This window comes from Strix uralensis, chromosome 23 (genome assembly GCF_047716275.1).
Source record: "Strix uralensis isolate ZFMK-TIS-50842 chromosome 23, bStrUra1, whole genome shotgun sequence".
Classification (NCBI taxonomy): domain Eukaryota; kingdom Metazoa; phylum Chordata; class Aves; order Strigiformes; family Strigidae; genus Strix; species Strix uralensis.
The window spans coordinates 2,595,493-2,612,629 of NC_133994.1; the positions used below are offsets into that span (position 1 = coordinate 2,595,493).

Sequence of the window (17,137 nt, forward strand, 5' to 3'; positions counted from 1 at the left end):
TACAGAATGCACAGAATGGATTAGGTTGAAGTGAATGTTATACTGAATTTTTTCTGAGCCAGACCATAACCAATGTTAAGCAACATACTGCTTAAAATAAGGTCAGCTACAAGGTTATTCGGGGCTTTGTCTAGTTAGGTCTTAAAAACCTCTACGGATAGAGACGGCACAGCCTGTCTGGACAAGCAGTTCCATTGCTTGACAGTCTTCATGGTGAAAATCATGTTACCTTTCTCTCAAAAGAAGAAGAAAATGTCAAAGTTAAAGGCTCAATATGCTCAATGTGTTTTGACAGCAGACAGCATATTATGTTCATGCTGCAGTTAGGATGGGTCCTCTGGATGACAAGCAGAAATGCTTTCTGGACCTTGGTTTGAGGGTGCTTGATCAACTTGACAAAACAGAGTATAAAGAAATGTACAGAACCTCTTCCAATTTCTCTGTCTTCTGTTGCAGGATGCTAGGAAAGCATGTGCGGATGCCACCCTGGCTCAGGTAAGCATTTAAGAGTTTAACACAAATTATGAAAATTTGTCTCCTTTACCTTCTTACACCATATTTCTTTTTTGTAAGTGCAAGTGGATCTTTTTTGCCTTCTCTGTCAATTTTTTTTGTTTTGCCTTTAGGTGGTTTCTTCCAGAAATACATTGTTTCTTTGTCCAGTTTCTGAGAGAGGTAGCCTTGAGCAGTAGTTTCTTTAAGAACTGACTCAGGGCGCATCTCTACAGCTCACTGGAAAGTAATGCAGGGGAGCCCCAGTGTTCTGCTACAGATATGGTGGCAGTACAGTTGTGTTACCCTGATAATCTGAACCATAAAACCTGCTCAGGTTAACCTACTTAGTAATTTCCACATGATGCTGCACTTATGTCTGAACTGCTTCTGAACCTGAGCTAATACCTTTGCATCTTGCTATACTGTCACATTTTGATCCTATTGGCTTGGCTTCAGTCAACATTAACTTGGGGAAAGGGAGAGCAGTACTCTGTAGTACATCTCATGGAGATACAGTGGGGTCTAGAAATCTGGTAGGAATTCAGACTGGAAGAGATTATTATGGCATTGGAAGAGGTGCAAGCCTTCGCTTTTTTTTTTTCCCCAGATATATCATGAATAAGCTTACTCTTGTCACCTACTTCAGTCCATTTGCTTGAATGTTGACTATGAATCCTGTATGTCTGATAGTTGGCACATAAGTGATTGATGTCATTTTCTTAATTTAAAATGTTGCTGAAATATCAAATAATAAAGGTAATATCAATATTTGAGTGGTATGTATCTTGTACCTCATTTTATGATGTGCAACGCACAGTATTTTTCAGGGTGAAGGTATGGAAAAAGAAAAAAAAAAAGCTTCAATATTAGTTAATGTGAGACATGTCCACCATGAAGGGAGTTTTGTGTCAGGGAAACATTCTTATCTGTTCATCTGAGTCCTGAGCTGTGTTGATAGCCTTTGAAAAGAAGCAGAGATCTTTACACAAATGCACTTGCTAAAGAATTTTGTAACATGGAGACATGAGAAGTAAAATAAACTTAAACTCTTGGATTTGTTGTGATGTGTACTGCTTACAGTACTGGAAGTGTGTTGTGCTGTTCTGTGGTTTTTTTAAACTGGTACTTCTCTCCAGACTGGAGGACATACTTATATTAAATTTAACAGTGCAAGGACAGCTAAACGGATTACTTCCTCACTCGCTATTCACTTATTGCAGAGACTACTTTTATCTTCAAGAAGTTAAATAAATCAGGAATACTATGAATTTAATAATCTTCTACTTGGAAGGGAAGGCAATTTGGATCAGAAGGAGAGTTATTAATTCATCCTTTAGGAGTGGAGATGTGTTTAAAGCCTGATACACCTCCCCACACCCACCCTTCTGGAAAAAAAAAAGTTAGTCTACCGCATTTATCTATACAGGAGTAGAAAACCCAGATCAAAGGTCTGAAATTCTAGAAATCTAGGAAGGTATGACCTAAACAAATTAATTTCTGAGTGTCTTTATGAATATGATAGAGTGGCTGCTTTCTTCATTTGATAAAGACATACTGCATAAAATGATGTAACTTTTGATTAGTTAATTTTTAAAAACTCTGTCAATATTCAAAATGTGGGACTTTGGTCTGCATTGGAACATTCATTTAAATGTAATTGTGTTACTTTTGGAACTATGAAGTGAAAAATTCAGTGTATGACGCCATTCCTATTTCAGATCACAGCCAATATTGACCCAGTGGGGAGAATTCAAATGCGCACTAGAAGAACACTCCGGGGACACCTGGCTAAAATTTATGCAATGCACTGGGGGACTGATTCCAGGTGGGTGCTAGTGATACCAAATGGGATCATGTGGCTTCACTGTTCTTTGGAGTGCACAGAACTCTTGTTATTTTTCCTATTCCTACCACTAGGAACCACTAATTCCAAGAGAACTCGGACAACCAAGAGAATTCAGAAACACTTAATATCACTTTTTTCCTCCTAATACCCATGGTTTTGTCATCCAAATCTAAATTCGGTGCCAAAATACCAGTTTCTGTCTATTTGCCTGAAAAATATAGTTGTGGTAGTACATGAATTCTGAGGAACTGTGGAGATAAAGTAGACTTCATAATCAGTTGTTTTTTGTCCTTAAATGCTTCCTGTTAACTGCTGATGTTCATTTAGTGAGAAACTCAATGATACTAGTATCAGCTACTTTCGTTTTCTGTTCTTTACAAGAATTGTAAGGCATACTAAGGCAGCAAATTTTCAGACTTTGGTTAAAACAATATGTTGCTGCTTCTTTGCTGGAACAGATTAAAAAAAATTCCTCTTAGGAATTTTTAAGTTACAACCAGCAAGTTTGTAAGTTATAGGTAGCCTTTTTCTACTCAGAGATTTTCAAAGGAAGCTCGATGTTGTTAAAGTTACTTTCTTACCTAATTTGTGTAAACAAGCTGTGCCTTAGGAAAGAAACTGCATGAACTCTTGTGTGTATGCATACAGTAAATACACTAAAGCAAAATAGCCAAGTCTTTAACAAAAAAGACAGTGTGCATCGTAAAGATAAAAATAATTCGTGACGTGTTAAACTTTTAGTTTCTGTATCACTTAAGGCTTAAAAATCAGAACAAACACAATTGTTACTTTGCAAAATACTGAAGTTTAATTCACCTCAGTTTTCTGTGCCTGTGAAAGAAGCTAGTTTCTCACAGATATGTAGAATTCATTGCTTCAGGCATCTCTTTGGCATATAGCTTATTTAAAAAATGGGGATTCAATTTCTTGTTTGGCAAAAGTGTTTAAAGAGAGCTCTGAAATATAACCTAGAGCAAAAAAAATAATGCAGAGAGACTGGAGTATTTGTGATTTCACTGTATTGTTCAGCTTGGAAGTGGTCAGAAGATGATGCGCAGAACAAATTTGAATGCCACATTAGAGTATTTTATCCAAAATTACTTAGAAAATGAGGAGACTATACAGATTTTTTTCATGTCAGTATACGTGATCTATCTTTAAACACATTGAGAGCAAGTAAGAGAGCTCTGAACCATGAATTAGGTACATCATGTTTCAAACATGATTGCTGGTTGGGGGATTGAGGTGGTGTTGATTTAGAGTAAATATCTTCCTACCACTGCCCCTTCCATTAGTGATATCTTTGCTGCATTTCATTTTCATTTCCATTGTATTTCAGTGCTGATATTCATGATTTTTGGATGTCTTAGAATTTAAATTTCCTGTTTTAAAAATAGGAAAGAGGAAAACATGTTGATAGTGTAGCTTCCTGAACTCAATGAATCTGAAGCCTGTGTGTAGCACACGGAAACACTGATTCCATGCAAGTTTTCTCCCTCAGTTTTTCAAGATTGAGATGTTACATGGCTACAGTTTTTCCTCAAGTCAGAATGTGTTAATGTGTAGGTGTTCTATCACACATTTCCATAATACTTAGCATTAAAATTGAGTCTTGCAAAATTATTTTTATAGTACTAATAACAGAATTGGGTAATGCTGCACTGTACTTGAATGGTTTCAAGTACCTTGGCCTTGACAGTGGAGACAGTTGCCATCACAAAGATGTTCCTTGTCTTTCTGCAATGATTGTGTTTACCTGCTGTTTCCTCTCTAGGCTTCTAGTTAGTGCCTCCCAGGATGGCAAACTTATAATTTGGGACAGCTATACTACAAACAAGGTAAGACTAACTGATATGTTGCTATGTAATTCCATTGTAAATACAAAGCCAGTGTACCTGTCAGGATTTTGGCTGCATTCCTTTTATAGTCCTAAGACCAAATTTTGAATTCTCCAAAATAATAAAGTTTGTATTTAAAGAACATAGCAGTGTCTTAAGTGCATTGCATATGAAAATGTGCACCACAAATGGAAAATACTTAATTCTAGAGCATGTTTTGATTTGTTTTGGTACTGTGGAGAAATTGATCGACAGAGAGCAAGAAGTAATCAGCATGTTGCACCAGAATGGTCAGAGATTTAAGCATAGCCATAGTAGTCTGTTGTCTGCAGTTAAGTAATGAAAGGCCTGACATATTATAGAATCACAGACTGGTTTGGGTTGGAAGGGACCTTAAAGATCATCTAGTTCCATCCCCCGTGCCCCAGGCAGGGACACCTTCCACTAGCCCGGGTTGCCCAAAGCCCAGTCCAACCTGGCCTTGAACCCTTCCAGGGAGGGGGCAGCCACAGCTTCTCTGGGCAACCTGTGCCAGTGTCTCGCCACCCTCAGGGAAGAATGTCTTCCTCATAGCTAATCTAAATCTGCCCTCTTTCAGTTTAAAACCATCACCCCATACCCTATCCCTACACCCCATGATCAAGAGTCCCTCCCCCCTTTCCTGTAGCCCCTTTCAGTCCTGGGAGGCCGCTCTAAGGTCTCCCCGGAGCCTTCTCTTCCACAGCTGAACCCCCCCAACTCTCTCAGCCTGTCCTCACAGGGGAGGTGCTCCAGCCCACGAGCATCTTCGTGGCCTCCTCTGGCCCCGCTTGAGCAGGTCTATGTCCTCATGTTGGGGGCCCCAAAGGGGGAGAATCCCCCCCTCGCCCTGCTGCCCACACTGCTCTGGATGCAGCCCAACACACTCGCTGGGCTGTGAGCGCACGTTGCTGGCTCACAGTCAGTTTTCCACCCACTAACACCCCCAAGTCCTTCTCCTCAGGGCTGCTCTCCAGCCACTCCTTGCCCAGCCTGGATTTGTGCTTGGGATTGCCCTGACCCATGGGCAGGACCTTGCCCTTGGCATTGTTGAACTCCATGAGGTTGGCACATCCCCCCTCTCCAGCCTGTCCAGGTCCCTCTGGATGCCATCCCTTCCCTCCAGTGTGTCACCGCACCACACAGCTCGGTGTCGGTGGGGAACACACTGAGGGTGCCTCGATCCCACTGTCCCTGTCCCCAGCAAAGATTTTAAACAGTGCTGGTCCCAACCCCGACCCCTGAGGACGCCGCTCGTCACTGCCCTCTGCTCGGACGTTGAGCCATACATAATGGGTCATCACTTCCTGGCTGCGATCACATGATGCAGTTCAGGATTACTTTTACTTTCATATGACAGTGGTTGGCATTTACTGGTTATGGTTACTGTTATCAGGGAACAACTGCAGCAGCAACTCCTAAAGCTGGAGTTATTGTTGATTCCCAGTTGTGAAGCTACTGAATCCATAACTTTAGTAAAGAGAAATCATACTGTTTGCACAATAAAAATAAACCCTCCCTTTTTTGCCTTCATCCTCCTCCTTTGACCTCAACCTGCAGGTAAACGTGATCTAAATTACTGTAACAACTGAAAGATAAGATGGTAAAATAATCACTGTATACCATGATTTCCATATTATATCTTCAGTTCTTCTGTGAATGCTAATTAATCCATGGCATCATCAAAAGACAAATTGCAGCTTTCTTATCTGGGGGGAATGGAATCGGAGGTTGTTATTGTACTGGCAAAATTTTTACTAGAATCAGAAATAGAACTCTTCAGCGGTAAAAAAACCATCCTCCCCCCATACCTCTTGGCAGTATTGAATCAGTGAAATAACAATAGAGTTAAAAACAAAAAAACCACCACTCTGCTCTAAAAGAAATAAAAACACCCCAGAAAACCAAGCCATAAACTGTTTGGAATTATAGGTAGCAAACAGCCTGGTGTTGAAAGAGTGTTAAAATTTGACTAGGTATGACCAGGAAGCAGCTAATGCAAAAATACTTGAATGATAGTCTGCAGATGTTCTTTTGGCAGTTGCAGCACACATTGGAAGTAACACACTTGTCATAAATATGATCTTTTTCTAATGATAAAATAAAATGGCTCGAGGTGAATATTCAGGTTAGTTCTGTGGTAGAAGACTTCCAAAAATGAGCTGGCTGTGTTTTTAGTGCAGGTTATTGTTTTTTAGCTGCTGATTGTTGTAGGATCACTGATTACTGTAGGAGCAGAGGAGCAGACAGTAATCTTTGCTGTTTACTTAAGAAATATGGGAGGATTGTTAGTATTGCATGAGATATCACAATATGTATAACAGTATGGTCCCTTTCTTAGAGATGTTATGAACACATTTGAAGGATGAATGCAATGAGTTAACAAGACGGAACAGGTTTAGCTTCAATTATTTTTTAAATAAAGTTCTTTGAGCACAGAATGACAAGGAAATGTGGGGTAGTTATTTAGATATGAAGCTTGATTGCTTACAGTGGGTTTCCAAAGGAGGATTTAAATGGCAGTGAAAGCAGTGATTTCCTTACGTGTCCATTGATAGCATAGCATCTCAGCCTGGAATTGGCAGTTTTGCTGACTGTACTTGGAAGTCAATATTTTCCTGAACCTATAATAAAACAATAGTAATCAGAGCACTGAAATGAAATAATGCAGCTTTTACCAAAATTGCTTATTAATCTGGATCCAGGAAAGGCAAATCTAAGGTTTTAATTGTGTCGTTACTTGGTCTGACAAGCTATATATGCAAGTTATCCTCAAAATAGTTTGATACTCGGACAACTGAAGACTATTCTTGTCACTGTTTTCTTCTTGTCCTTCTGGCAAAAAGATGGTGTATGCCTTGAGAGACAGGTGAAAAACTTCCTGATAGTAAATTATCGAATCAGTTGTTCTGCAGATGAAATACATTAATGTGTCTGTTTCAGGTGCATGCTATTCCCCTGCGTTCCTCTTGGGTCATGACTTGTGCATATGCTCCTTCTGGAAACTATGTGGCTTGCGGTGGTCTTGATAACATCTGTTCCATTTATAACTTGAAAACTCGTGAAGGGAATGTACGTGTCAGCCGTGAACTAGCTGGTCACACAGGTGAGTGCCTGTTCAGAATGATCTGTTACCTAAGCACATGGTGAAGATTAGGGAAAAAAAAAATCTTTTAGATAGAATTTCCTAATTGAAAGGATATATTCCATTGTGCACTTCTTTCTCAGGCGGGACCTTAGCTGCATACTGCCTGTATTTAAATGGTTTTTTCTCCCTCCTTTTAAAAACTTTTGCTAAGGATGATAATCTTTTAACAAAAGAAGTGTAACGAGAATGTTTTAACTTTGCATAAGCAAGACAGCTGCCTTCTCATGGAGCTATTTAGTTGCAGAGGTTTAAGTTCTCATTACTTCCTCTTCTGTTTCTCCTCCTCTCCCTTTTCCCCAGAATACAGTACCTTAATTTTTGCCTTCAGTTTCTGTCTCTAAGGTGGGCTGTCTTGTGATTGATGAGAAGAGACAGGTAGACTTCTAGGCTTTGCTTGGTGAATTAGGATGTAAACTGTAGCTGCGAAGTTCTCTTAGTGACAGATGAAGCAAAATTCATCTTATTGGGTAAGAAGGATTGTAGAAACATGGGTGTTGGAGTTTTTGAAGCAAGAAGATCCCTCACTGTGCTCAAGAGCTAGTGTTTCAAGTGTGGGGAATGAGTTGAAAACTTTTCTTTCTGAACAAACCAAGAGACTAAGTGTCACACAGGACCTTCAAAAGCAAATTCAGTGGCTGAAGTTATTCTCACTTCCTAAAGAATGTACAGTTAACGGGGATGAGCACCTTATAAGCAGTAGTAACCTAGAAAATGTGAACTGCTTTTGTATGTTGTTGGATAATGGACAGATTGTATTTTTATGTTTTTGTGAATGGGGTTGAAAATTCTTCAGAGGAAAGCCAGGTGGGTGGTTTCTTGAACTGGCTATTTAGTAGGCACTCAGGTATCTTGTAAAGTGGTAGTGTGGTACTGAGCCTGTCACACACATCAGTAATCTTCCGCACTCTTGTGGAATCAGTAGTGCCTCCAACAATCTGAGAAAGGGAATGGACTGTAATTAAGCATTTTTCTTAAAGCTGCAGCTCTGAAGCTGCGCGTCATCTTTGTGGTCTCTTTGTTTCCACAAAGAATAATCCAGACCAAAGGTAGATCGCTCTAGAGGTGGTCAGCTTGGCTCCAGGAAAAATGTCAGGTGGGCTCTGTGTCTTGCTGGTTTTCTGCCTGATCAAGCCTCCAACTATACAGAGTAAAGGAAAAGGTATAAAGACTTCATTGAAGAAAAATATGGTTACTCAGAAATATAGTTATACATTAATGACTTTTTATACAGAAAAGGTTAAATGTGAATTAAAGTATGCTTAATGCTATTTAATTTTCTTTTGGCTGTTCTTACAAAGCATGATTTATGTAATTTAGAGGAATTGTGTACTCTCTTGGGTGTAAATGGTGTGAGAACGCAGTGATGATTTGACCTTCAGATAGCGGTTCTGATGAGACTAGTGAAGTGATTTTGGAGAAGGTACTCTTCTCCTCTTGCCCCTACCTCTCACCTGCCCTTCAGGACACAAGGGAAAATTGGAACGTGTTTGGACACAGGGTGCTTTGACTGTCAGTATGTGGCTGTGAATGTGTATCAAAATATGGAAGAATATTTTAGCAATAAAAAGAGCATTATTTCTGTGATAGTCTAGATGCTCAATGGTCTTTATGGTTATAAACTGTATAGCTGGGAAAATGTGGATTTTTACATAACATGAGAAGCAGAATTTTGCTGTAATTCGAGGGACATCAAAGGAGTACGTTTGAAACCTGACCAGTTTGTATAGAACCTTCTCGAAGGAGCAGTTTCAGTGATCTGCTTTTCTGTTGCAGAACTGAACAAAGCCTATAGCTGGAAGCTGACGTTTACAGGTTTTCATATTTTGCTGTAGTTCAGGTTTTCAGAAGATGTTTGTGTTTTGTGAAGTAGAAGTGACTGGCAGGACGGACTAATTTTGTAATCAGAGTTGTTACATTGATAGTTTGGCATGTGGTACTTCAGTACAAAGATGCTTCGGAGCATTCAGACGAAATTCTTTTCCACCGTTTCGAAACGTTCAATGTATATGCTCTGTTCTTTTTGTACTTGCCAAAAATGCAGTTTATTTTTTCTCAATAGTTATATGATACAGCTGAGGCCATAAGCATTTGTTGCTCCTGGATGCAGTGACATACAGATGCACTTTCTAAGAGAGTTTAGTGTGTACAATGCAGGGTTACATATCCTTCTCTCCAGCTTGGCCAGTGGATTCCACACTTTTGCCTCACTATTCCCTCTTTCTCTTCTTCTTCCTCCTCTCCACACTCTCTACCAAAAGAAAAATTGGCAAGGTATTTCCAAAACAGTGTCTATCCTGTTTGGTTAAGCTGCTTAGGTTCATTTTCTTCTGTTACAGACATCTTTCTTTAGGGTGACTTGCTGTGATGCTGGAGTATCACTGTGCTAGTGTAGTGGTTGAGTTGGGCATGGTCTGTAAAGAGCCAAACTACATTTTGTCCAAAACGTTGGAGGTTCCTATATAAAAATTTTAGGCTTATATAGTAGTTCTTGCTACATCTTCAGGAGAGGAGGAAGCAACATAGAAGCAGTATGCAGTGTGAAGAGTAATCTCTGGTCTTACTCATCAACTTTTAACTTTGTGTTCAGGATACTTGTCATGCTGTCGTTTCTTGGATGATAATCAAATCGTTACCAGCTCTGGTGACACCACTTGGTAAGCAGTAAAATTTTGACATGATTGTTAGTAATGACTTTTCACAGCTATACTCAATTATTGAAGGAAATGTTATTCTTTGTAAATGTGATAGTCTTCCAGAAGCCTAAATGTGATTGATTGTTGTTCATATGTCACGTTTTTACTGTTAATGGAAGAGTTGGTCTTTCAAGTTTGTTAGCTTTGGCTGTTTAGTTGTGCCCATGTTCTGAAGAGCCTGACCTAATTCTCTGTGTTAAGATGGTAATGGGAAATTTTTTTTTTATGGTAACTACTTGGCTTTCAGAAATAACTGTATTAGAATAATGACTTTTTTCAAACTTGTTTAATATTCAGTATTTATTACTTAAAAAGTCATATTCAGATTTTTCTAATACAGAATTTAGTTTATGTTGTTATTCAGAAGAGCTCCTAGAAAGTATTCTACAGTGACAGTAGATGGGTTTTTTTGAGGAGAATGTAGGTGTATGTCTTAATAAATACTGGTTTCTGAACGAAAAAAGACCTCAATCATTTTTTCATAGATTTTCTATTATATCTAATTCTTAAAAGCATTACAGCTCTCGCAAGCAGCAGTTCTTATAGCAAAGGTTGTCTAAAATACCTCTCCTACACAGCATCAGTCTCTTTGAATGCCTGTCTATTAGTCCACTGATTCTGAGTAGCTATTGAATGTATAATTGTGGTTTTTATACATAATTGTTTCTAAATGTGCGTTGGTATTTTTTTTAAAGAAAATCAAGCTCAGCTTTTTCTGTAAGCCTTACCACTGCTGCTTTAAATCAAGCTTGTAGTAGTACTGGACAGTAGTCATTGGCATGTCACAAGAACTTTGTGTCTAAACAGCCATGAGGGTTAGTCATTAGATTTTTTTGCACTGTTTTTCAATTTAAACCTCCAATATTTTAAAATTGAGGATGTTTTTTTAAATCTTCTATACACAATTATCCTGTAACATAGCCAAATAATTCAACAAAGAATGTTTTTTTTCTACACTGAGTATATTTTTTTGTTAATACTTTATGGAATTTTACTTTTTAGCAGTGATATAAATGAACGGGTTTAGACAAGAATTGCTGTCTAGACCTTGTAATGTGGCACAAATGTGTTGATTTTTGTCTTTATAATTATTCCTTCAAGCGCTCTCTGGGACATAGAAACTGGTCAGCAGACAACTACATTTACTGGGCACACTGGAGATGTCATGAGTTTGTCTCTTGCTCCTGATGCCCGGTGTTTTGTTTCTGGTGCCTGTGATGCCTCTGCCAAACTGTGGGATGTTAGAGAAGGAATGTGTCGGCAAACCTTCACTGGCCATGAGTCGGACATCAATGCCATCTGTGTATGTATCGACTTGAACAGAAGATACGGGGTTTAAATTTATATTGTTACAATTGCTCTGGTCTCAGCTCTTAAGCACGTACTGTATGATGTAGTATTGTGGCATATTTTCTTGAATTAATAGTTTTTGTAGCTGGGGAAAAGTACTTGAAACTTGTACGACTTCAGGTCCATTGTGGTAAAGAGAAACGGGGACTGTTCTTTGCATGCTTTTAGTTACTTCACTGGTTTTGCCCGTATCCCAGTAGTGGAGAGGTGTACACTCTTCTTTGCCGCTTTCTTTTCCCACTTGCTCTGTACAAAATGGTATATTCAATGAGACAGAGGAATCGAGTCTGAAATCATGTGTCTTTTTTTTTGTTTGTTTGTTTTTTCATTTCCCCCCCCCCTCCCTCATTAAAGTTCTTCCCGAATGGCAATGCATTTGCCACAGGCTCGGATGATGCTACGTGCAGGCTTTTTGATCTTCGGGCTGATCAGGAACTTATGGTTTATTCACACGATAACATCATCTGTGGCATCACCTCTGTAGCATTTTCCAAGAGTGGACGTCTCCTCCTAGCTGGTTATGATGACTTCAACTGCAACGTCTGGGACACACTGAAAGCTGATAGAGCAGGTAAGGAAGCAGTTTTGGTTTTAAATGTTATAAACGGTGTGACGTACTGAATGTGAGTTGAGTCATATACACAGACCTGTTAGCATGCCCTGCCTCAACTCTAAAACTCTTTGATAGCATGGTTTAGGATGACCAGTGATGAAAGTAGCTTAATGATGTTAACAAATGAATTGAAATGCTGCTAAAGGACAGAAGGGAACAATGGATGCCTGAGAACAGGAAGATTGCCATTAAAAACAAGGTTTTGGGGGTGGAGAGCTATGTTGGGGTTTTTTTAGACTTTATGGCATTGTTTATGTATGAACTGTTCAAAGCAGTTCAACATTAATGTGGCTATTTATAGAAAAGAATTTTTTTCTAATATTTGTAGCAGTAGCTGTAGAGACAGTCAGTGAAATAACAAACGTTGTGGAGATTTTCTTTGGAGGAAATGAATATGAAATTTATGGTCCAAAGACTAAGATAATGTAACTGAAGTTCTTGAAAATCAAAACTTTTATTAGAAAAAAGGAGAAAAGATACCAATTAGGCTGCAAGGGTTGTGTTCCCATCAGAACAGGGGATGAGAACAAGAACCTACTCTGTTACCAGATAAAGTGCTCTAGGCTTTTAAAACTATCCTAGGTGGGTTTTAAAAGCCAACAAAACCCAAGCAGAATATTGTTCCACTTGCAGTTGAAAGGATTAGGTGCAAGTACGTTATTTGGTGCAAACTGACTCCTTGTTTTGAGGGGAGGATATATGGCAGGTAGGAAAAAAATAAACAAACTTATCATCCCGGACCATTCCAAAACAGTTTCCATTGTGTTTTTAATTTCTGTCTCTAGCAACTTTGTTTTATCAGATTTTATTCTTTGTTTTTTCTAAAATTCATGTTAGTTTTTATCAGTACTGAGAAGCTGAAACTGTGGGACATGGTTCATGTGTTGTAAAACAGTATTTGGTTCTATTTGCAAGTTAATGGGGCCAAATACAGTTATTTCAGTACTGAAATGTATTTTATGAATCAGCCTTTTCTGTGTGTTGAGATTTACAACTTGAAATTCTTGTACTTTGATTATTGAGACCATAAATGTGTATATAAGCCTGTATGGAGAAGAATTGAGAAATTTCTCTTGATTAATGTCTAGGTTAGTTTACAATTGGCTGTATTTAAGTACTGTAAAAGCCATTATGTGTGTTTTCCTGTATTTCTTTCTTTGAAAGACCTTCATTAAGAAAAAGAACAGAAGGAGGTGGTGATCTTGCTTACTGTAGAAATGAGAAACAATTCTTTATACTCATGAAGTGTGATTCTTTATTGCCAAGTTTTAGAACTGATTTAAACAACTACTTTGTCACGTATTCTGCTTACTGAAATCTTCTGAGACTTAAGATTGCTGAGCAGATCTTGACACTTCTATCGTGCGTGATTCTATATTAAACACCTTTGTGGTTAGGTACTCAGTTCAAATTGTATAAGACTTCTTGGCGCTCTCTTTGTTTTACCAAATTGCAGCACTTAACTAATGTTGATGGTAGACTGTATTTTGATATATTAATGCTATTTTCACAGTAAATTCTAGGTAACTCCTAGGTAATTCTTTTAGCTCTGGCAGCTAGCTTGTGTATTGCACTGAAATTCTGAAGATTGTATCCTCTGCTTCAATACTTAGGATTTGGCTTCTGCTGCAGAAGTGCACAATTCTGTGCTGAGGCTTAGACACTCGTATGGATTTAATGGGATCTGGAGATTAATAGTGTTACTCACACAGCGTTGTGCTTTTATAAAGTATATTAGAAATGTTACTACTCCAAACATCAAGAATCCTTGTGTATGAAGTAGTAATGTTTACACTGAATTAACAGTTCAAAATATTAATTTTTAAACATACTAGTTTGTGTAAGAATTAAAGCTGACTTAATTCATGGTCTGTATTGGAGAATAGTAAATGGAGAGGAAAAGCCCAAAATATAAATGAGGAGAATCCTACGAGCAGTGTAATTGATGTAGAAAGATTAATTTTAAGTCTATCAAGAATATCTTACCTCAGTGCTGTGGACTGGAAAGAGCTTGAACATAATTAGGTTTTCTTTTTACCTCCTTGAAACTGTTAAAGGGGATAGACTCCCTTAATTTTTCTGTTTAGTGTCTCCGTTCTTTTTTTAATGGTACTATAATTGAATTGTAGCAGATCTCCATATTGACAAATAGATTGTATGTAGGAGTTTGTCTTGTAAGTGCTTGTAGAGTAGTAAGATAAAATTAGAAGAAAAATGCCTTAGTGTTTATAACAATTGAGCATAACTTCTGATATTACACATTAAAAAATTACTGATCTTTTTGTCACTATGGAGAGAAAATACTAAAGAGCATGCAATGCATGGTTATACTACATTGCTGTGACATTGTCAGCATGATTTTTGGGGCTGTGACTTCACAGCTCATGAGAAACCAGTAAAGGTCACAATATGGGGAATATACAAGGAAAATTTTGGAGTAATGCATTTACTGCATTACCCCCTTGTGAACCCACACAGTTATATCTAAGTTTGTGCTTATAAAACCAACAGCATTTAAAAATTCTGCCATGTTTGTTCAGGATTTGTGAATGTATTGGTTGTCTAATCCAAACCTGTGTGCCTCAGTGTTACCTGAACTGAAATATGAAAATTATCCAAGTAATGCAACATGTCTGTTACGTGTTCTTATTCATAGGTGTCCTTGCTGGTCACGATAACCGTGTCAGTTGCTTAGGTGTGACTGATGATGGTATGGCAGTGGCAACAGGATCATGGGATAGCTTCCTCAAGATCTGGAACTGAAGTAGGTAGGTATCCAATTAATTCAGGCTGTCCTTGTTCGGTATTCAGAATGCTTTTTTCCAGGTCCAAACAGTGATCTTTTTACTGATGCTGCAAGCTTATAGTTCAGATTAGGAAAGTCACTGAGGGGAAAAAAAAATCAGTTTGTTTTTGTAGAAGGCTATTTGTTTAACGTATGCAATGACATTTTTGTGATGAACTATTTTTGGCCTACTTTATTTTCCTCGTAGGGATGACTGTATGGTCTTTTGAATCTGGGTTGGTAAATAAATGGCGTTCTTGAAAATGGTGAGATAATGGCTAAATGCGTCAGTGGGTAGCGAGAGCAAAGCTTGAAACTTGATTACAGTTTATCAAAGTGCAACTCTTAATAAATCTTTCTGTGTGTCAGAAGAGCGGCGGACTCCATGACTGGAAGAAGTTTCCAACGGTTGAAAATTAAAAATGATAGCATATCCAATCCAACCATACTAACTTGGACCCCCATCCTCCCCAACTTCAAAGGGCAAGATCTTTTCCGTCTCCTGTTGCTGAAATGAAGAGCACAATTACCTTTCCAAGAAGAATTTCTGTGTTGTAAGCAAAATGAAATTGTGCATTCCTTTTGGGACCATTTTTTTTGTCTTGAGAATTTAAAAATGAAACACTATCATAAAAGCATGACCAGAAAATAAACTTGAGCATAATTGTGAAACAGTTAGCTTTCACTGTAGTTTCCAAGTTGAAGTTAAGGACTTTATCTCACACACTTGCAAATTTTAAAGTCATGTTTGTAGCAGGATTTTTTTCAAGTTTCCTTTTTAAATACATTTCTTTATGTATTTAATTGAGCAAAACAAGGGAGTCCTAGCCCAGAGCATCTGGGGGTTGTTAACGCTGTAAATTTAGTCCCTAATTTTTTTTATTTTATTTTCTAGTATCACAATAATTGTTGCACAAAACTTGGCATATATAGGATAATGTTAAGCAGTAAGGTAACCAAGCACATGCTGTAAAAGGTAATGAATGCTTGTTTAAAGAATCCTTTCACCTTTTATGGATAACAATTGCAATCCTTGGTCCCTCCTGCCCCCTCCTTTTTCGCCACACTGATTTTTTTAATCTGTTTTGGTTTTGTCCACTTGAAAGGGCAGTTTATATATCCTAACACTATCCTATAAGTCTCAACAACCAGGAATCTCTGTTTTCAAAAGAGACCTATCCTACACTTGGGTATTGAGTCAATTCTTTGTGTATGAAATGATGTACAAATCAATGTTTTGAAAATAATGATCTTGAACTTTCTAAGTTAAACAAAAAAAAACCTTTTTTGATTGTTTGCCATATTGGGTGGGTTTACTCTTAGAATCGCATGCTGTAGAAATGCTAAAAAGTGCATATTGGACTAAGTCCTTAGATGTTTTTTCTTTGAAGAAATAACCTGTTTAAAAACTGTAACCATTGTCGCTGTATTCATTTATTGTTGCTACTCTGTGCATAAATCTATGAAGAACTCAAGTACAAAGCTATGCACGTTTTGGAGTAGCGTGATAAGTCACTTTTTTTTTTTTTAAAGAAACAGCCTGTTCAAACAATCGCTGTCAAAGATTCTGGGGTGTGGGAGGAGGGAACCTAGACCATCTTCTTTATAAATCAGTTCCTCACAGCCAGTTCCTCTTGTAGGATGAGTCCTTTGCATCTGATCAGAGTCATTTTTGTAATGAGCAGGTTTTCCTGGCTTTCTTTTCAAATAAAATGTTAAAAGCAGCAGTGTTTGGACAGCAGATTGTTCTGTTAAACTTTCCTATCTTCTCACTGTATCCAGAAATGCTCCTTCCTAGCAGCAGTAGTAGCTTTTCTCCATTTTGTTTTTTCTGCAACATTCTGTACAAAAATGTGCTGTAATTGTGCGTTAGGCCTGGATTTGGCATAAAAGATGAATTCCCTCTTACTCTCTTTCATGAAACTACTCTGTAGAGCTTTCTCCACGCCCTGTATCCCTCTTCACCTTTTGTATTTAATTTTAAAGTCAGTGTACTTCAAGAAAGCTGGATGCAAGATAGATACTATATTAAAATGTAATGTTATTTAAGATGTAATAAAGCAGTTTGACATGAGTTTTGACTGATCTGTTTTGCAGCTTATTGTTCAACTCACAAAATGGCTTCTGGCAGGATTTCAGTTATGAAATAAACACATGAGAGAAGTGTATGCTGCCCCCAAACAAATTGTTCAGTATTTTAAAATGGCTTGGATTTGTAATGGTTAATTTGGCAGAGTATGCAGTGTGTTAAAAAGTGTGTATTCATGTGAAGGGATGCGGGTTTCATTTTAAAGCTAAAAACAGAATTGCAAGATGAACTAAACCCCTCAATTTTTGTTATTGGAAAGTTT

The 17,137-nt window shown here is 38.0% G+C and overlaps 1 protein-coding gene across 6 annotated transcripts in view; it reads left to right on the forward strand.

Annotated features, from left to right (window-relative positions):
• GNB1 (G protein subunit beta 1) overlaps positions 1-16,860 on the forward strand; it is a 45,376-nt gene extending 28,516 nt beyond the window's left edge. For 5 of the 6 annotated variants that reach the window (XM_074892576.1, XM_074892578.1, XM_074892577.1 and 2 more), the window contains 9 exons: positions 457-495; positions 2,214-2,320; positions 4,116-4,179; positions 7,141-7,303; positions 9,933-9,999; positions 11,140-11,341; positions 11,743-11,959; positions 14,658-14,769; positions 15,156-16,860. In XM_074892576.1, coding sequence (XP_074748677.1) covers positions 457-495; positions 2,214-2,320; positions 4,116-4,179; positions 7,141-7,303; positions 9,933-9,999; positions 11,140-11,341; positions 11,743-11,959; positions 14,658-14,764 — 966 coding nt within the window. In that variant the 3' untranslated portion in view covers positions 14,765-14,769; positions 15,156-16,860. The remainder of the gene's footprint in view (positions 1-456; positions 496-2,213; positions 2,321-4,115; positions 4,180-7,140; positions 7,304-9,932; positions 10,000-11,139; positions 11,342-11,742; positions 11,960-14,657; positions 14,770-15,155) is intronic. The other variant, XM_074892581.1, reaches the window with a different exon arrangement.
• The last annotated feature ends 277 nt before the right edge of the window (positions 16,861-17,137 follow it).